General features: G+C 37.5%; 9 protein-coding genes and 1 non-coding gene across 10 annotated transcripts; 4 read left to right on the plus strand and 6 right to left on the minus strand.

The window, feature by feature from the left end:
• Window positions 1–250: 250 nt before the first annotated feature.
• Window positions 251–2,262, plus strand: SOCG_03808 (Holliday junction resolvase subunit Mus81; the record flags this gene model as incomplete). Its single annotated transcript, XM_013163718.1, has 2 exons — window positions 251–346; window positions 502–2,262. 2 exons carry the CDS (start codon window positions 251–253, stop codon window positions 2,260–2,262), a joined length of 1,857 nt encoding a protein of 618 aa, XP_013019172.1.
• A 197-nt stretch (window positions 2,263–2,459) lies between these two features.
• Window positions 2,460–3,368, plus strand: SOCG_03809 (C-methytransferase; the record flags this gene model as incomplete). The annotated part of the gene is made up of 1 exon (XM_013163719.1): window positions 2,460–3,368. One exon carries the CDS (start codon window positions 2,460–2,462, stop codon window positions 3,366–3,368), a length of 909 nt encoding a protein of 302 aa, XP_013019173.1.
• A 500-nt stretch (window positions 3,369–3,868) lies between these two features.
• Window positions 3,869–4,912, minus strand: SOCG_03810 (WD40/YVTN repeat-like protein; the record flags this gene model as incomplete). Its single annotated transcript, XM_013163720.1, has 1 exon — window positions 3,869–4,912. The coding sequence occupies one exon, from the start codon at window positions 4,910–4,912 to the stop codon at window positions 3,869–3,871; it is 1,044 nt and encodes a 347-aa protein (XP_013019174.1).
• Window positions 4,913–6,358: 1,446 nt separating this feature from the next.
• On the minus strand, window positions 6,359–7,121 carry SOCG_03811 (bis(5'-nucleosidyl)-tetraphosphatase; the record flags this gene model as incomplete). Its single annotated transcript, XM_013163721.1, has 4 exons — window positions 6,359–6,646; window positions 6,698–6,784; window positions 6,865–6,930; window positions 7,059–7,121. 4 exons carry the CDS (start codon window positions 7,119–7,121, stop codon window positions 6,359–6,361), a joined length of 504 nt encoding a protein of 167 aa, XP_013019175.1.
• Window positions 7,122–7,195: 74 nt separating this feature from the next.
• SOCG_03812 (D-3 phosphoglycerate dehydrogenase) lies at window positions 7,196–9,407 on the minus strand. The gene has a single exon (XM_013163722.1). It carries the CDS (start codon window positions 9,129–9,131, stop codon window positions 7,737–7,739), a length of 1,395 nt encoding a protein of 464 aa, XP_013019176.1. The 5' UTR covers window positions 9,132–9,407; the 3' UTR covers window positions 7,196–7,736.
• A 923-nt stretch (window positions 9,408–10,330) lies between these two features.
• SOCG_16247 lies at window positions 10,331–10,412 on the plus strand. The gene has a single exon. It is a non-coding gene; the product is annotated as a tRNA-Ser (tRNA).
• A 215-nt stretch (window positions 10,413–10,627) lies between these two features.
• On the minus strand, window positions 10,628–12,244 carry SOCG_03813 (nucleosome assembly protein Nap1). Its single transcript, XM_013163723.1, has one exon. It carries the CDS (start codon window positions 12,118–12,120, stop codon window positions 10,960–10,962), a length of 1,161 nt encoding a protein of 386 aa, XP_013019177.1. The 5' UTR covers window positions 12,121–12,244; the 3' UTR covers window positions 10,628–10,959.
• Window positions 12,180–15,643, minus strand: SOCG_03814 (GTPase regulator Vps3). Its single transcript, XM_013163724.1, has 5 exons — window positions 15,396–15,643; window positions 15,290–15,354; window positions 15,137–15,242; window positions 14,904–15,091; window positions 12,180–14,859 (listed from the first exon to the last, which is right to left on the minus strand). Exons 1-5 carry the CDS (start codon window positions 15,469–15,471, stop codon window positions 12,538–12,540), a joined length of 2,757 nt encoding a protein of 918 aa, XP_013019178.1. The 5' UTR covers window positions 15,472–15,643; the 3' UTR covers window positions 12,180–12,537.
• A 309-nt stretch (window positions 15,644–15,952) lies between these two features.
• On the plus strand, window positions 15,953–18,154 carry SOCG_03815 (CASP family protein). Its single transcript, XM_013163725.1, has 3 exons — window positions 15,953–16,070; window positions 16,118–16,228; window positions 16,292–18,154. Exons 1-3 carry the CDS (start codon window positions 16,019–16,021, stop codon window positions 18,031–18,033), a joined length of 1,905 nt encoding a protein of 634 aa, XP_013019179.1. The 5' UTR covers window positions 15,953–16,018; the 3' UTR covers window positions 18,034–18,154.
• A 65-nt stretch (window positions 18,155–18,219) lies between these two features.
• On the minus strand, window positions 18,220–19,043 carry SOCG_03816 (60S ribosomal protein L17). The gene has a single exon (XM_013163726.1). The coding sequence runs from the start codon at window positions 18,945–18,947 to the stop codon at window positions 18,384–18,386; it is 564 nt and encodes a 187-aa protein (XP_013019180.1). The 5' UTR covers window positions 18,948–19,043; the 3' UTR covers window positions 18,220–18,383.
• Window positions 19,044–19,802: the final 759 nt, after the last annotated feature.

A 19,802-nucleotide genomic window follows, 5' to 3' on the forward strand; every position in this document is an offset into this window, starting at 1 on the left:
TATTTCTCTAAAATGAAGTCATATATAAAGCTTCTTTCATTTTGTTAAAAATTCCTTTCTTTCTGAAGCATATCCATTTGTATTTGTTTACTATTTATCTGTTTACATTTCAGATTTCACTGAGTTTAGTTACCACGGCAACCGTGGTTAAAGAGAACTTGACGCGTTAAGCTTCTTTTTAATATTTACATGCTATCTACAAAATTAAAAGACGCGTAGTTTTGAATGAAGAGCTGCTAATGCTTTGCTTATGAGTTGCGGGAATCCTTTGTATTTGCAATGGATTCAAGAATGGATGGAGGAGTCGACTCGACGGTATCCCAAGTCTTACCAGACATGGAGAAAGGTAGGATAGAAAACGCAATTCATTGTTTGGTTCTTAATGAATAGTTTTTTTTTAGGTCACTTAATAAAAATACAAGCAAAAAGTGAATCAAAATGGTGTTATGAGTTTTAGAATATGGCAATGATAAGTGGTAAAACAAATATTAACGTTCCTAGGCATATGATTCCATGAAAAACTGTCCAGTCACTTTACAACACCCTTCACAAGCTTCTGCTTTAAAAGGAATCGGGCCTACGATATGTGCTAAGCTTGAAAAGCGATGGATAGCTTATTGTCGAGAAAATGACATACCGGTAACACCTATTCCCCAGAAGGAAAGTGTGAACAATTTGGAAGACCAGAATGTCAATGCTGCAGCACCTTCCTCCAATAACGTAAAAAAGCCGACTGTTCGAAAGAAACGCCCATACGTACCTGGTTATAGATCGGGTGCATATGCCATACTTTGTTCTTTATATTCACTTTCAGTTCACGAATTTGCTACGAAACCACAAATAATTATTTCTGCGCAGAGGTTCTGCGACGCATCGTTTGGGTCGGCTACCGATGGGAATCAACGTTATACAGCTTGGAGTGCTATGAAAACACTTATAACGAAAGGCCTTGTTTATCAAACAGGTCATCCATCGAAGTATTGTCTTACCGATGATGGTGAAGAAGTCTGCACGCGTTTAGCAAGGGTTGATGATGCCTTTCGAAAAAATGGTAGCCCTTTGCGATTGAAGAAGAGCAACTCCACTCCAGCTAGCTTTCCTAGCTCAAATAATTTAAAAAATAACGACGTATTACAGCGACGTTTAGGAAAAAACATGACATTGAATACGGTCTCACAGCAAGAAATTAATGTTGAAAACCAATCAGAACTTGTGCTCTCAGATGACGAAGAGATGCAGGACATAGCTGATGGAGAAAAAACTGATGTGGATGAGCATCAAGAAGAGCACCTCGTAGATGATACTAATTCCAATATACCAAATATTGATTTGACTGATGTCAGTACAGCAGCCTCAACTGTGAACGTAGAGAATCAGAATGATGTCCCTACGGAAGTTATTCCATTTGAGCGTTGTACCTTGGTTTTATTAATTGATACTCGAGAAATTCGGATTCGTGGTGATCGAAACACGGTAGCTGACAAGCTAAACAACGACCATAACGTTTTGTGTGAAGTACGTGCTTTGGAACTTGGCGATGCTATATGGATTGCGAGAGATAAAGTAACAGGTCAGGAAATTGTTCTTGATTTCGTCGTGGAAAGAAAGCGATATGATGATTTGGTAGCCTCAATTAAAGATGGGCGATTTCACGAACAAAAGCGTCGTCTTACGAAAAGTGGATTAAGCACTGTTTTTTATATCTTAGAAGAATCTAACTTTGATGAAAGCTTTTCTGACTCCATCCATACAGTCGTCTCCAACATACAAATTGATCACTTATTCCATGTTCGTTGTACAAAGTCCTTGGATCATACTATTTCCACTTTAGCAAACATGACAAAACATATAGAAAGTCTGTATCAAGACCGGAAAACATTGAAACTAATCCCAGATTTATCGGTGGAGGCAAAGACATTTGAATCCATGAGAAAGCATTTAGAGAGACTGGACCCATCGGTTACCTATCATATTACTTACAATGCTTTTTCTTCTGTCTTGTCAAAGTCTTCTACTCTAACACTTGGTGATATATTTGTTCGAATGTTGATGAGCATCCGTGGTGTCAGCGCACAGAAAGCGCTTGAAATCCAAAAGCGTTTTCCAACTTTTATTGATTTATTTGAGTCGTATGAACGATGTTCATCTAATCAAGATCGAGAGTTTCTTCTTACGAGATCATGTCAAGGATTTGGATCACAAGCCATTGGTCCTGCTCTTTCAGCTAAAATAGCCTACGTTTTTCATCCAGATTCAACATAGTAATTTGTTGACATGATCTCAATTGTTTCGTTACTAGTTATTTTTGGGATCTCTATAAGCGAAACTGGTTTAGCGAACTACAGTAGATTGTCCTCTGACAGGCGACCTGCTATACTAGCATTTACATGTTCCATATACATATACACACCCTAAAAATCACTCTCTCTGAACATCAACTCTCTCAACGTTTGAAATTAATGCTTGTACGTCGTTCATTGAATTGTGGTAGGTTTGCCCGGCAGCTTACACTGCTTCGGACAGGACTCTATCAAAATCGGGTTTCTTCGGTTAGATTCCACAGCTCTGATTCAAACAAAGTAAATGATTCCTATACCCATTTTGGATTTAAAGACGTTCCTGAAGAGGAGAAAGAGTACATGGTAAAAAATGTATTCTCCTCAGTTGCTAAAAAGTACGATCAAATGAATGATGCTATGTCTTTGGGGATCCACAGAGTATGGAAAAACCAGTTTGTAACTGCATTGAATCCAGGAAATAGTACTACTCCTATGAGGATTTTGGACGTTGCTGGCGGTACTGGTGATATCGCGTTCCGTTTATTGGACCATGCTACACAAAAGAATCAAGATTATAATAGTAAAGTGGTTGTAGCAGACATCAATCCTGATATGCTTGCAGTTGGTAAAAGGAGAGCTAAGAAAACGCCATATTTTGAGTCGAGACGTGTAGATTTTATTGAGCAAAATGCTGAGGTCTTGGACAAAATACCAGATAACAGTATTGATATATTTACTATTGCCTTTGGAATTCGGAATTGCACCCATATTGACAAAGTTTTGGAGCAGGCATACCGAGTTCTGAAACCTGGTGGTGTTTTCAGTTGTTTGGAATTTAGCAAAGTATATCCTCCTTTATTGGCAGAGATGTATCGTCAGTACAGCTTCAAATTCCTTCCTTTGCTTGGTACCTTGATAGCTGGCGATAGAGAAAGCTATCAGTACTTGGTTGAAAGCATTGAGCGTTTTCCTGATGCTGATACCTTCGCCAAGATGATTGAGCGTGCTGGCTTTACTTTAGCGGGTGAGCGAGGATACGAATGCCTTACCTTTGGAGTTGCTGCCATTCATACTGGTGTTAAACTTTAAGTAATGATCAACAGAATCTACTTTCTACACTTCGATGATCAAACCATAGCCCTTCTTGCCATATTTATTTGGAAAGATGTTAGTATTTAATCAACTTACCGTTAACATTTATCAAGATTCTATTACAGAATTTTAATTAGATTTACTATAATGCAACCATATATACTATGCAAGAACAATCATTATTAACTCACTATTATAGTTATTTATTACTATCGATCATTATTTTATGCGAAACCAAGTAGACAAATGTAAACTATGGCTCGTATCGTCATTACTCATTCGAGGGGCATTATTGTAAACATAATCAACAAGAAAAAAAAAATTCAGCATTACACGTTATAATTCATTTCCTCGAGCTTTTAAAACTCGACGTAAAACGTATGAATTGTTGCTGAGGTACATACGTGCTCGAACGTAAAACATAGCCCTTAAATCACTATGATCAATTGTCCGTTTATTTTTTTTTAAGGAACCAACTTTTTTATTTCCTTCGAAGCTTAAGCAAACGCGTAGGAAGGAAAGGATTTTCGGCTTTTCTTGTCAATATTCCATTCGTACAAGTGAGTTGCAGAAGCAACATATACCGATGAACCATCATCTGCAAAGCAGGATCCACAGATCCCTTGTGAATTAGAAAAGGGTCGATTCTCTTCATCAGGTAAAACAAGCTCAACATCTCTATTGGTACGTAAATCCAATAAATGAGACACTCTTGTGCCTTCCGTATACAGCAGTAAATCTAATGGACCAGAGTTGGGAGGCGTAAAATGGCAACTCCGGACGCTTCCATCAGGTTGATTTTGCGATGTTGTTTTTGTCAACATGGGAACTTTCATGTACCGAACATCAAAAACGCTGAGGCTAGAATCTTGACTAGCGCAAGCAAACATCTCGTTGTTTTGTGAAATACTAGTGCAAATTGAAGAGTCTTTCGTACTGGCTTGCACTGTGTGTCGAAGCATGTAGTCCCCGGATCGAGTTATTTCGTAAAAAAACAGATCCGGCGAATCACCGACACAAACCATGTATCGGCCATCATTACTAACAGACGCATGATTCATATTCACATGGTGACGAAGGTTTCTCGTTAATATTCCGGAAGTAAGGTCAACGACTTTAACGGAGCGATCGTTTGTTGAGATCAACGCCTCAGGCTGATCGTCTGAAAGCCGTTTGTGAATTTCAATGCCGTTGTTATAATATGGACCAAGTTCCAAATGCTTATGCTTTAAGTTGGGGGACCAATAATCAAACTGACCGGCTAAACCACCTGAAGCTATGTAGCCACATTTCCCAAGCAAGCACACGGGCTGATACGTCAGCATGTGTCCAACCTGAAAAACTTTTTCTGAATTGGGGTATATTTTCCAAATGAAGTAGTCATTGGTGTAATAGATAGGGTTGAATTCTTCTCCGGTATATTGAGTAGATATCAAATTTTTTAACTGAGGATGTTCGGAACATACCTTAGCACGATGTTGCTTCGGGATTTCATCCCGGAGGCATAAGCTAGACTGATTTAAAGAACTGACGACTGTCATTATATGCAAAACCAATTTGTGGGTCACTAAACTTGAAGAATAGAAAAGGGGAAATTCAAGAAATCAGGATGGAATAAATCAAAATGAACCCAAAATTGAGAGGATAGATAAGGTAGATTTTCTTTTTTGTTTTTGATTAAGAGAATGGAAGAATAGGCATGAAAAGCTTGGAGGAACAAGTACGTACGACAGTACCGTGTAAACAAGAGAAAGCTTTTTTTGGAAAAACAAATTGTTTTCAACACACAAAAGAAACAACTTTTAAGTAATTTATAAATAATTAATAAATTTTTATAACGCTCATAGGAAGGACACTCGCTGACAACGCAATATAAAATGCCTTCCACAAAGAGTGCGCAATGTGAATTCAAACGAGAATTGAAATCCAAAGGGTTGAGATAAGGGGAAAAAAGCAAATTAAATCAACTCAATTTCACTTCCTTACTCACTAATGACAGGGAAATCTAAGATTTGTTTTAAAGACGCTGTCGTTTCTCTGGGGACCCAAAAACTGTCTATATGACGGGGAACGGTATGGAAATCAAAATTGCCTTGAAAGATCAAAGGCAAAAGAAACGATAATTTAGTAGAATTCTTTGTAGCTAACTTATCCAGGATATTGCTAAAGAAGAGTTAGAAAGCAGAGAAATTCATGTTAGAAAGCAGCAGGTGCAATGGTTGCGTAAACAGATTCGCGAACATATCATTGTAGTAGGTTTGACGACGGCTAAAATATCGAATAACAGAACATCCACCATGTCGTTTATGAAGCACTCTCAAGTGAATTGCCCAATGCGCTTCTAATGTGGGGAGGCGCAAAAATTGAGTCATAGTAAGCGCAACAGAAGGGGCAATTCCATTAAGAAGAATGACGGATGTATGACAGAAAAGAGAATAACAACATTTTAAAATAAGAATTTCAAAAAAATAGCATTTGTGAGATTGATGAAAAGCACGGTCCAACTTGATAATGGAGCGATTTAAAGATGCTAAGAAACGTTCGTTAGTAAACACTCCAAGGAGGACATGAGAAAACAAGTTTGAGAACAAGATGAAGAAGTATGAACAATATTTCATAGATTTTAACGGTTATAGAATGATCATTTTTGCATGACGGTTGCATAGTGCATAAAAGTTGAGTGAGCTTGATGTTGACTTGGGTTAACTTGATTTGACAAATAAAAAATAGGTTAATTGAGGAAACGAAAATGCAGATTTTTGGAAAATAAAAATCTCATTTAAATCAAGTTTTTGTATATAGGGATTCCTTTTTTTTTTTATGTTTAGGTAAATCGGAACGGAATGTACTTCGACACATGTTAAGTTCATACAGACGGAGAGGTGAAAAAATGGAATGCAAGAAATAAATCCCTCGGTGTCGTAGCAGATTATAATTTCCATTTATTTAGAGAAACTGATTTTTTCCAATCAACATGCTTTCGCCCTTTATTGATTTTGTTCGAAGTAAGAACGTAACCAGGTTGCTTCTTCTTGCATAACCTCAGGTGTGCGAGGTTGACGGTCCTCATCTCTCGGGATGCTCTTCTTCATAGATGTAGGAGGGACTTGATCTCCTGTGATGGCTTCTTTTCCTGTAGCTTGTAACGATTCAAGGTTGGCCTCTGCCTTCTCTAGATGTTGATATACTTCGTCATTTTCATTAAAATCGAGTTTCTTGCGAGGGATTAGATGCACATGAAGATGAGGAACAGTCTGTCCAGCATCTTGTCCATCCTGTCAAAGTCGTAATTAGAGAATGCCTGTACTTCCTACCATATGACTTACCTGAATGCCAATGTTGGAAGCAGTTGCAGTGTAGATCTTTTCAAGAACAGATTGCACTTTTGCAACACTTTCAAATAGATCACCAATCTAAAAATAAATGTTAATATCTTGGTTGAATGCCTTGGACTTGCCTCTTCTGAAGAAAGGTCGCGTAATCGAGGAACTACCCTTCGGGGAATTACTAAAACGTGTCCTGGCAAAATTGGTTTGAGATTGACAATTGCAAAGGAATGCTAAATCCATACAAGTTAATAAAAAAAATAGCTACATAAAAAAGAAAGCTATGTCGCGTTGTTGATTACAACAATTTCATAATACGCAACAACATTGCTTTCCACCCTTATCCTTTAAAATTTCTTACTTTTGCTTGATAAAATACTTGGTTAGTAACGTTAAAAGCAGAAAACATAAAAGGTTTCGACATTTTTTATAATACAAATCGGTTCAGTGGTTGGAAGAGGAAGAATCTATACCCTATTCGCAAAGCACTGTAGATGTTCGACCTTGCTAATAAATGTAATCATTATTTCTGCTACATAAAATGAATGTTTTCACTTATGTTCACTTGAGCGATGTTAAACTTGGAAAGAACTAACGCAGATAGTATTAATAACTAATTAATTCAGGAAATTAATAAAATTTTTTAAATATATGTGTAACACAACTTTGTTCATGATATTCTGATTGTCGTTGAAGAACATAAACCAGAGAAAACTGTTTTCATAAAAATTAACCATACCAGAAAGCATTGTAGATTCGTACAAAGTACCATTATCTAAATTTTTGGATTCGAAAACAAGAAGGGATCAGTTGAAGGATCCAATTTCTTGAATATGCAGAGGAAATTTTTTTTCTGGATTCCAATGCATACCATAAAATGTCCGCGACAGACCCGAGCAGAAAAGAAAAGAAAGGATTCGGATTAATATTGAAGAAGAAGAAGAAGAAGAAGAGAAGAGAATAAGAAAAAAAACCATGTGCCAATATTGAGTACCAAAAAAAGCACTTTTGAATTGTAGCTGGGCCGATGTCATTCATTTTAATACAAAAGACGAGTATTAATTTTACCAGGCAAACACTCCAACTTGGAGTGCAAAGTCTCCAAGGAACTAGGTGAGCAATCGCTAATGTCAGCAACCAAGTAAGCAATCTCTCCGCGGGAGTCGGAGAATTGAGCTTTAATGTTGTGGTTAACAAGGATTTCATTGACTTGTCGAAGAACACCTGGTACGTTCTTGTGAGCAAACAAGACACGGACAACATTGGTGTCAGCCTCGGTAAGACTACGCAAGGAAACCTCAGGGAAGTTAACAGCACCAACACTGTTACCCTCATTGATATAGCGAGTGAGAGCCTCACTAACTTCAAGACCGATGTTGTATTGAGCCTCTTCAGTACTACCACCAATGTGAGGAGTCATGATGATGTTTCTGCAAGAACATAATTCGCTAGTCCAATCATTCAAGCTATCGGCGAACTTACCCTTGCCATTACCAGCAGGTTCAGCAGGGTAGACATCGATAGCAGCACCAGCAAGCTTACCGCTCTTGCTAGCGGCAATCATGGAAGGAATGTCAACAACAGTACCACGAGAAGCATTAATGAGATAGCTACCGTTTTTCATGGCAGCAAATTCGGCATGAGAAATCATCTTCTTCGTTTCAGGGGAAGCAGGAACGTGGCAGGAGACGAAATCAGCACGGCGGAGAAGCTCATGAAGAGAGCTCAATTGCTTGGCAGAACCCAAAGGCATGATGGGAAGAACATCGTAATAGATGACATGAAGTCCCATAGCTTCAGCAAGAACGGAAAGTTGGGAACCAATGTGACCATATCCGATGATACCCAAGGTCTTACCACGGATCTCCCAGCAGCCATTAGAAACCTTATTCCATTCACCATTGTGAATTTCCATAGAGCGATCACCAACCTGGCGAGACAAGCAGATGATTTCACCAATGACAAGTTCGGCGACCGAACGAGAGTTGGCATATGGAGAGTTGAAGACAGAAATACCACGTTCAGCAGCAAATTCCAAATCCACTTGGTTAGTACCGATACAGAAACAACCGATGACGATTAGATTGTCGGCAGCTTCCAAGACACGACGAGTCAAACGGGTCTTGGAACGGATACCGATGGCATGAACACCCTTAATCTTCTCAACGAGTTCATCTTCACTAAGAGAAGACTTTAAAAATTCAACCTGATAACCTTGTTCCTTCAATTTGCACAAGGCAGATTGGTTGACGTTTTCCAACAACAGGATCTTAATATCCTCAGAAGCAAATGGCTTCAAGGCACGCTTTGGGGGTTGCTTATATGAACCTGGAGCACGAAGTTGGCTTGTAAGGAAGGAAGGTTTATCGGGGGGAGACATGGAAAGTTGGTTCATGCTTTCTTCAACAGTTTGGCGAGATTGCGAAATATCCATTATGAACTTGAATGCAACTGTGTTTCTTTTAAATTACTCGATGATATGTGGTATTAAAAAGTCTTCGAAATTTTCGTTGGGAACTTTTCAAGGATGGTATAAGTAATAAGTCGTTTCTAGAAAATTTCTACGAGTTATATCGATTGAGTCGGTATAAATTCGCAATTTTCGGTTTTCCTGTTGTCTTTCTAACTAACAGAGGTGTGGTAAGATGTTGGTTTTGGTCAGAAGTTATGTCCACCTTATAGAAAAGAATATTCGCCATATGTATTCGCACGCAACTGAGATACCGAGCCCGGCCGCAAACGAATCCCAAATGTCCAACGATCAGTACATGACATTGGAAAAGAAGATTATAGAATTGATATCTTGAAGGAAATCAGAGATGTTAATGAAAGTTGGTTTGTAAAACTTTCCCGCCTGCGAAATCTTAGGTACGGGTGTTTGATAATTTGTAAAAAAAACAGCTGTTTCGGCAAATGAATTTTTTTCGAAATCTGAAAAATTATGAATTTATAGTCAATTAGAATTCGATGAGAAAATAAAAATTGTCATTTCATACGAAAGCACACTGTAAAAGGATACAATTCGTTAGATTCCATCCTTTTCTTTCTACCCTTGGCAAAATTCCTTTAAGCAGCAATTCTTTGTTTGTTTACTACCAAAAAAAAAAAAAAAAAAAAAAAAAAAAAAAGAGAATATAAAAAGGACTCAGCAAGTATATGCATATAGAAATAAAAAAGTAAATGACAAAATCTACAAAGATTGAAAGTAATCCAATTCGTTGATTATCTGTAAATAAAAAAAATACAAATTCATTGTCCTGGGATCAAAAACATTATGCCAAATACATGTCTTTACAGAAACTTTAGGCAGAAAAAAAAAAAGAGCTTTTTGTTTTATTTCATAATATTTTCTTTAATTGCTTCCAAGCATCGTCAAAATACCTGCTGTATTACCAGACCTGCCGAGTCGAATCTGATAAAAAATCCAATTCGTAAATACTCTTTCCAAACATCATTCGAAGAGTTATCCAATCTGTTATATTATCGTTACTGATTATATTAGTTAAATATCATGATATAAGAAGGCTGTACCACAGAGAGAGACAAGACTTGTAAATTCACTTAAATGAGAAACGCGAAATAAAGAAAGCGAATTAAACAAAATCACTTTATTTATACTCTTAACCACAATTAGACACTATGCCTGAGTGGTTAAAGGGATAGATTAGAAATCTATTGCGGTCTCCGCGCGCAGGTTCAAATCCTGCTGGTGTCGTTTTTCTAAAATTTTTTTGAATTCAGTAAGACATTCAGATTCGTCTTTAACGGACTTTGTACCATTCATCTACTCAATAAAATTTTGTTGTAAAAGATACGATCAACAAAATAGAAAAAAATCTCAATGCCTTGCAGCAAGCTTTTGTAAACACCATCGACAGCATGAACACAACTACTGTTCGTCTTCACCCAAAAACTTTTCATCTTATTATGTATACGTTGACATTCTGCTTGTACTTTATATTTCAATACAGCTTTAAGCGATTCAAAACTACTTTAATATATTCCCTTTATGACAAATAATCCATACTTAATTCTCAATAAACTGGATTCAACACAGTAGCATAATTATTATTCATACACCGGTTGCAGCTCCTATTGAACATATTCTCAATACTGCAAACAAACAGAAGATTTTACCTCGTCAAAGGCTGTAGAGCTGACCAAAAAGATGTCACAGTTCATCCAGCTTTCATACCGTGCACATGGCGTATTTATTATATAACAAAAGATTAGACAATATCGGCAATTCCAAGCAACATTCCTTATTGCTGACGGCACTCGGCAGGATTTTGCTTAGAGTGAGCAGTTCTATCTTCATCCTCGTTTTCCGAGCTATCATCATCAGAATCGGAAAAGTTTTCATTTGAAGAAGATTCAGCATCCTCGTCGTCATCTTCAACATCAAGGTCACCAAACTCATCGTAATCCTCCAACGCTTCACCAGTGAACCAATCCACTGCGCGAGGAATGAGTTTTTCTTTGAAGTCTTCGCCAATTTGATAATCAAGCTCCAAAAGCTCATCTAATCCTGGATTTTCTTCTTCCTCATCCTCCATTTGAGGAGGACTAAAAAAGTTAAAGAAACTATCCCGAGATTCGGAAACCTTGACGGTACGAGTTTGCTTTGTGTTTTTGTTGCGTTGCTTCTTCACTACAGTGCGAATGGTCAAGTCTGCATTGGGATGCCAGTGGACTTCATCTCCCTTGGCACTGCCGTACATAAACACATTAGAAGCGCCAGTTTCTTCCAAGTAGTAATAACTCTTGGTCAATACCTTATTGGAGAAAAATGGATTTTCCTCAAATTCAAATTGTAACTGGAAACCAGGCTTCTCCATATAAACAAGACGGACATCAATAAGGTGTCTTAATGCCTTCTCATCTTCAGGCGTAATCATTTCAGAAAGAGATAACACATTTTTCATTGCAGTCAACCAAAATTCAGGAATTCCTTTCATTTCTTGATCTTTTTGATTCTTTCCTTCCAAAACCTTGGACAATTCTTCGCCTTCAGGAATTCCCTTTTTGATTTCTTCCTCAGAGGGCTCCTTCTCTCCGTGAACAAGTTCACGTCTTCTTTCAAACAGAGGACCGTACTTTTTAGCAAAAGTTTTTTCCAATTCAAAAAGTTCTCTTTGAAATTGAAGTTCCAATGATGAGTATTGCTTTTGTAAACCTTTTAGACTCGAAATTCGTTTTTGAACTGAGGTTGGCAATTCTGAAATTCTGTGCGATGTGAGATTGCGCAAAGAGTCTAGTCTACCGTCAATAGCTTCTAAATCTTCATCACCTTCGTCAATCGTTTTGAATTGCGGTTCCTTCGCTCCAAAGGTAGTATTGTTTGCGCTGGAAGGAGTATTCTGGGGTGTCGGGGCTGCCGACATATTTCCAGACCGATTTTTAATATCCACTTTTTCCACCATTTTTTAACTTACTTTGCAAGTTCAAAAACCACTGACTATGCAGCTTTAACTACAAGGGCGTTCGTTGTTGGGTAATGGAAAGTGTCTATGCAGCCTTTCACAGGGACTTAACGTATCTTTTAAGCATGATGTTATCCACTTTCATTCTTCAATAATGTATATTCGCAGTATTTTTTATAATTTGAATTTGTAAATTTAACAGAAATAGTTCTATACATATATCCCACCTAAAGTGATTGCTATGGTACATCTCATCAGGTAGTATTTGGTAGACTAAATAAAAATAGAGGAAACATAAATAACTGTTAATAAATCGCTTGACCTTGGTAGATACTGTATCTGCACATTATTTCTTTTTGGTCATAATCATTAATGAATTAGCTAAATAATTTGGTACAACAATGTGATGATGATTCATTAGACATTGTTGTGATTTGGCGGCTTCTTTAACGTTACATTTCTTCGATTTACGGCCAAAAATAAAGATTCTGTTTGTCTTGATACAGTTTTTATCAAAGAGGCCTTTACGTGAGATTCATGCAAATGTTGTGCATTCTTTCTTTGAAGGACACGCAAATAATCTGCGACGGAATCGAGGTTCCAATCGTTCGGGATTGTATTTGTCACAAAAAGAATTGAATAATATGATGCTCTTCGATGTAACAAATCTTGAATATAGACACTGCATGCCGGTCCAGTTAAAACGCTTTTTTCTAAAAGGGTGTGCCAACAAGCAGAGCATACACTTTCAATTTTCTGGCAATATAGTTCTGCACCTTTATAATCATTCACATTATTTATCAGGACGGACAACGCCTCCTCATATTTACCCTTTTTATGGCAAAGCGTATGCTGTACCTGAGGAAATAAACTCAACCGTTTTGACGAATCATTTTGTAAGTATAGCTCAAACTTTGAAAGTTCTTCATCATCTAACTTTTCCATTAAGCCTATAGAATACAAATAATAAAATGAGAGATGATTATCACAGTCAGTCATATCACCAAAATGACTATCGACATATTGCGAAAATATTGGTTTTTCCAAACAAGGAAGTCTTCGATAATTATCGATGAAAGCTTCCAAACGAATCCGAAATTCTTCATGTTTCACAAAGCCATTTAGTAATTTGTTCACGCAAAGCTCTAATAACAACTCGTGATGTGTTACAGAATTTGACTTGATCAAATATTCTATTAGGACATTGTCGTTGGATGTACTCAAGTTACTTAAGACGTCGTCACCGGATATTGAACCATCATGCGTTTTGTCTAGTAAAAGTTTGGTTCCTTCACCGGTGTCTTGAGCACATAACCATGTGGCATATTTCCAAAAAAGAGAAATATCGATAGCTTTCATTAGACATATTCTCATTTTGCTTAATTCATTTTGAGATCGTTTGTCGTGTATTTCCCCTAGAACCAGGTTTTTCCATAACTGTAACGCTTCAGAGTCTTTATGGATTCCCGTCAGAAGTATTGCCAGCAAATAATTCTCATTCTTTTCAGAAAGTAAACGTTGTATGTCATCCGGGTCTGTCAGGCCAGCCTCAATGAGTTCTTCAGCACCTTTAGTTCCTTCTGTCGTATCTTCCATATTCAAATATAAATTCAGTAATACATGGTCCACAACAAAAGCAATCTCGCTTTTTGACGATATAAAATACTCGGGTAAATTGACATTTCGTTTATAGTTTTTTAAGTAGCGCATCAACATAATGTATGCATTTTCCTTTGTGATCTCAATCATTTGTTTTTGGGTATAGTCATCAGTCTCTCGGAAGAGATCATTTAAAGATAGCATTGAAACGATAGCTTCATTTACTGGAGAGAAACTCTCAAGAAACTCTTGTATTCCTTGGAAAGTACTATAATTAATGCGACCATTATATACATCGGGATATAAAGATATTATTACCCTTGGATCGACTTTTGAGGTTTCAAGTAAAGACAAAGAGTTTTCGTACTGTCCTTGTTTCCAATATTGTAGAGCTGCCACTTGCTCTAAATATGTGTACTGTAAAGTAGCAGCCTCATGGTCTATATGATACTTTTCAGGACTTTTGAGCCGTTTGCTCATTCGACGGAGAGGAGCTTCAATTTCGCCGGAAGTTATGCTCATTTCTAATCGCTCGACATAGGATGACTCGGTACCGAAACCCCAAGTTTCTTTTGATGCAAACAGAATAATGGGCTTTAATAAACAGCATTTCTCAATCCTTGCCGAGGAGGATTCTTCCAATGGGTTTCCGCGTCTAGAAGTAATGAGGAATTTCTTTACTATTTTTTCGTCACAGAAGTAAATATCGGACGTAAAGGAAATTAGTGACAAACTTTGCTCTTCGCCATCGAAAGTGAGATTTTTAACAGGTTGCAAACTCTTGGCATCAATGATTTGTAACATGCTAGGGCCTAGAGCAAAGACATAATGAGGAGTAGCAACTACGTCTTTAGGATAGAATGAGAATGTCAAAGTGCTTTTCGTAACGTTCCCATTGATGTCAACAAACAGTCCAATGGCATCTTTTGGACTTCCGGTGATCAAGAGAAATTCATTATTTTGACTAACAATTATTGGCTTGTATGAGAGTTCGTTCTTTTCTGAATCACATTTTATTATAGGAAAAAGAGGAATACTTTCGCTTGTAAGGATGTCTACAAGCTCGAAGGATTGATCAGTCACCAGACAAACTATGTTCCCAAGGACCGCTGCTGTTTGTACATTAGGATATTTCAATTCCTGAAATGGTCAGTATAAGGAAATCTGAAAAAAGAAATACACACGTTACGAAGAAATATTGTGCCATCTTTTTGTAGTGACAAAAGTCGAAGGTGAGAATTTGTAACCACAAGGTAGCTAGACTTTTCTTCAATTGAGTGTCCACCGTGACAAATCTCAACGACACGATCGAGAGAAGAGGATGGATAGACCAATTCAAGAGTTGTAGCATGACAAAAAAATGCTCGATCATCTAGGTATGGCGCGTCAGTAATCATCGGTGCTTAAGGTTACTTACCTTGATGAACAAGGATAGCATCAAGAAAGGGAATACAAAATATTCGTTTGACAGCCGATTTGGAAGATAAAGCAATAGACTTTATAAACACGCAAGGGTTCTTAACCTATCAACTCCGAATTAGTATGAAATTGCAACGCCTACCAAACCAACCTTGAGCTCAGAGTACTCGTAAACAAATATCGATCCTTGCTTTGTACCAAAATAAGCGTGATCATCTAGAAAATTAGCTTCAAGATTCTTCACCCTAGGACCATACCATATAGAGCTACAGTAGATATTTGGTTCTTCAACTCACTATCGAGATCATAACTGTTAAGATATATATCCGACATTAGTCTTTAGTCACATGAATAAAAAAGCTCAAAAATAGTCTATAAATTAAAGAAGAATTGTCGTATTTCCTTCTATAAGTAAACTTCAATGACACAGCATTTCTCGGTAAGTAGCATTGGTGGTTCAACAATTCCCAGCGCATTACTGTAGTAAACAAATACCTGTGAAATATTAACTGTTTGTCACTAAACGACCTAGTTTAGCTATATTTCGTGATGAAATGTTAATTTTAACCATAGGAAAAACGTCGACAAAGTCCAAATCTAACTATGTTCGTTGAAGCAATATTCATTTTTGATAAATCACCGGATGTTGCTAACCATTATAAGCCATCCAAGCCTGCTTTTAAAGAAGTTTTTCTTATTAAATAAAAAGAAAATCAAATTATAAAACAAAGAGTATTAAGTCTCATGTATCAGTTTCCAACATTAACTTACCTATTAAAGAGCGCTACCGAATACTTCACTATTTAAAAGCCAGGAAGTTACGCGGTGTACAAGCAATCACTACTAGTCCATATTTATTTTGGATGTAAAGACAGCCAAGATGGCTGTTGTATCAGATGCAGTACTTCAAAGATTACTTGACGTTTGGAAAGGCATGTGATCAGGTATACTCTTGAATGGAATATTAACCATAAAACAGATTCCCGATTTGAGGAACTACAAAAAGAATCGGATTTAGCGGCAGAGGAAGTAGAAAAGACACGAAAGGTTTCTTTAGAAGAAAGAAAAGATCTGTCTTCAAAAACTAAAGGTATAAAATATAGCGACGATGTCATGCAATAATGGTATGCTCACACACATTGCTTTTTAACAGAATTCAAAAAACAACCAGACGATGTCAAACTGAACGAGATAAAATCCCTTTTGAAACTCTATCAAGGAGGAATTGATTCCCTCACGAAGCGCGCAAAATATGCAGAATCAATATTTTTTCAGATGTACGAATCGTTGGGAGATTTTCCAGATCCCTATCCTCTATTGGAGCAGGCGGCTGAAATTGATCAAATTAAGCAAGAATTGGAATCTAAAGAGGAAGAAAAAAGGAAACTAAGAGAAGAATTGAAGCAAAAGGAGTCATTATCGACTGAAGTTCGAAATTTGCGGCAAGAATTACAAAAAACAAAGGATTCTGTTGATGCAGAAGTACAAAAAAGAGTCTCGAAATCCGTTCAGGAGTATGAGAAAAAGTTTTTAGAAAAAGAAAAGCTGCACAAGGATTCTGAACAAGAGAACACTGAGAGAATTAACCAGCTGAACAAGAAAGTCCGTGACTTACAAGCTACTCAGATTGATCATGCTCTTCAGTTCGGACAGTTAGAACCCCCATCGGAGGAGAGTATTATCAAGAGTTCGGAATATCAAAGCCTGCTAAATGAGCTTGATGAAGCAAATAGGTCAATTGGCTCCTTAATAAGCGAAAATGAAAGGTTAAAACAGAATTCTGATGAGCCAAAACTTGAAAATGAGAATGTCGATAAAAAAATGAAGGAGCATCTTGATTTCATGGAATCAAGAAATCGCAGTCTCACCGCTGAGCTTGAAGAAATTCGTCAATCCTCCCAAAATGAGTCGAATGCTTTTCGAAATGCACAATCAGATCTTACAAAGCAACTCGAGGAGAAGCAGGCAATTATTCAAAGCCAAATAGAAACTCTGAAAAGCTATTCGGACTATGAAGAGCTAAAAAGGGAGCTTTCTGTTTTGAAACAAATTGAGTTAAATGCAGACTCTCCCTTAACTGAGTCAACTTCATTGGAAGCTCAAATCCTCAGACGTGAAAAAGAACTATCTAATGAGCTCTCTAAGCTTAGAACCCAAGAAGCGTCTTTACAGCAGAAGCTTGCCAATGAAAAAGCACGCAATGGGAGCTTGGAGAAAGCTAATCGTGAGCAAAAAGCTTCCTTGCAAAGACTGGAATCTGAACTGGCCTCTTTAAGCACTGAAGGGAGCACGTACTATCCTAATAGCAGTTATCGTGAATCTAGTGGTCGCCTTTCTCCTACTTCTTCCATCATCGGAGGTAGCCCTAGTATATTTGGGGGGAGCACTACATCCAAAATGACTGGCCCCGAAAACGGCTCTACAATCATGGACGTTGTCAAACAACAAAGAGATCGTTTTCGACGTGCAAACGTTGATTTAGTCAACCAAATTAGTTCTAGCAATGAGAAGGTTGCTAATTTAGAGAGCAGATTGAGAGAAATGGAGAAAAGCAATACACTTTTATACGAACAGATGCGATTTCGTGAACAATACCAAACTGAAATACTACAGAATCCATCTCAGATTGAAGCAGCCACTGCTTACGAAAACAACATTTCCCCTTTTGCATCTTTTAGGAAAAGGGAATCTGAACGAGCATTTTCAAGAATGGGTTCATTTGAGCGCTTGCTCTATGTACTTTTACGCACCGTTTTACTGAATAATGGCACCAGAGCTATCTTTTTGACCTATCTGATAATGGTGCATTTGTTTATATTCGTCGTTCTTTTTAAATTAGGTGTGTCTGTTAACAAACTACATGCTTTACCAGAGGCAACGCTAAAGTCCCAATGATGATTCCCTAATGTCTTAATACTACAACATCGTCTTTTATGACTTCTGCATAATTTAAATTCCAATGTACACTAATGAATCATTTGAAAACGACATCATAACTATAAGACGTGCAATACCATTAACTTTTGTTCGTGAGTATTTATCCAATTGAATGTATGCAAGTTCAAATATATCATACAACCTGTTCTACATTACAAAAACCAGCTACAACTACAGACAAAAAAACACTAAAAGACTGCGAAAAAAGTCAAACCCATGAAAATACTTTGAACTTTACAGAACGAATGAAACTACAACAACCGAATCCATTCGTTATTAAATAGCTCCGTTCCTTCACTAAATCTAATTTAAGCAGAGGTGATGGCCTTGCGAGCAGCCAAGTTACGGGCCTTAGCACCTTGTTTCAAAGAAACACGGGCGACCTTGTCTTGAGCCTTGGGTACAGCGTCTTCTTCCTCGGTAAGGATGATTTCGATATGGCAAGGGTGAGACAAGTAGGCAGTAACACGACCGTAGGCACGGTAGGTACGGCGGTGTTGCTTAGGAGCAGCATTAACTTGAATGTGTTTGATAACCAACTTGTCCATGTCCAAACCCTTGGACTCAGCGTTAGCTTCGGCGTTCTTCAAGAGATCAAGGACAACGTTGACAGACTTGACGGGCCAACGAGCTTGAGTAACACCAAATTCCTTTCCTTGGGCAGTACGACCGACACCGCCGTTGAAGCGACGGAAGGGAACGGCTTGCTTGTGGTCAAGGACATTGTTCATAAAAGCAAAAGCCTTCTTCAAGTTCATGCCATTGATGGTGAAGGCAACTTCACGAGTGTTCTTGAAGTGAGTTCTCAAGTAAGAACCACGAGCCTTGGCGCACTTAGTCTCAGAAGCAGGAGCTGCAGAGTAGCGTGCCATTTTTGTTTTTGGATTATTTTTTTAAAACTTGCGTTGTGGAAAGCTTGAAAATCTGACTAGCACCAAAATTTCAACATGTGACTGCTTTTTCTCTAGTAAGGAAATGGTGTGCCATTAAATAATGTTTGTTGTCAAACGCCTGTTAGTAACACTATGAATATAATTTAGTTTATGCATTTTTTGTTTATTTACCCAAATATTTATGAGACAGGATGGATTGAGTGGTATAGAGGTATCTGAAATTGAAATGTCCGAAAGTCCAATTTAAGAGGATTTAAACGCGATGAAGAAATAAAAGAATCAAATTTAATGTATCTGTTGAGTGATAGCAATAAGCGCAGATGAGTTGCAGCTTCTTAATTAGTAGCTAGTAACTAATAATACCAAGACTGATTGCTAGTGTATGTGAATGTACGTACAGATTAGACAGTGCTTTCTGGGTTTGGAAATAAAGAAACCACTGAATTTTCATGATGACAGACTAGACGAGTCGCTCAGTGCCCTCGTAGCTGCGTACGGGAAGCTTTAAGGACTCGTTTTATGTACTATGTGCGTATGAGTAATGGCCAGGATTGAAAATTTATAGAACAATGGACTTCCTGCATTAGATAGTTGATATTCCCTATCGTACCTATCCTCTTGTAAGCAGTACAAAGTGGACGTGGTATTGTTTGTATGTATAAATGGGTATAAAAAAGTCGTCTGGAAAGTAAGAGTGATGGAAGTTATACTTTTAAAAGTAATCCTATATCGTTTCCAAACAAAGTTATCCTTTTAATCGCTAAAAAGTGTTTGCATTCTTCCTTGAAAGATTAAAACTGCTAGTAATGTCAATATTTCAAGAATTTTTTTTAA

Source organism: Schizosaccharomyces octosporus, assembly GCF_000150505.1.
Source record: "Schizosaccharomyces octosporus yFS286 unplaced genomic scaffold supercont6.2, whole genome shotgun sequence".
Lineage (NCBI taxonomy): Eukaryota > Fungi > Ascomycota > Schizosaccharomycetes > Schizosaccharomycetales > Schizosaccharomycetaceae > Schizosaccharomyces > Schizosaccharomyces octosporus.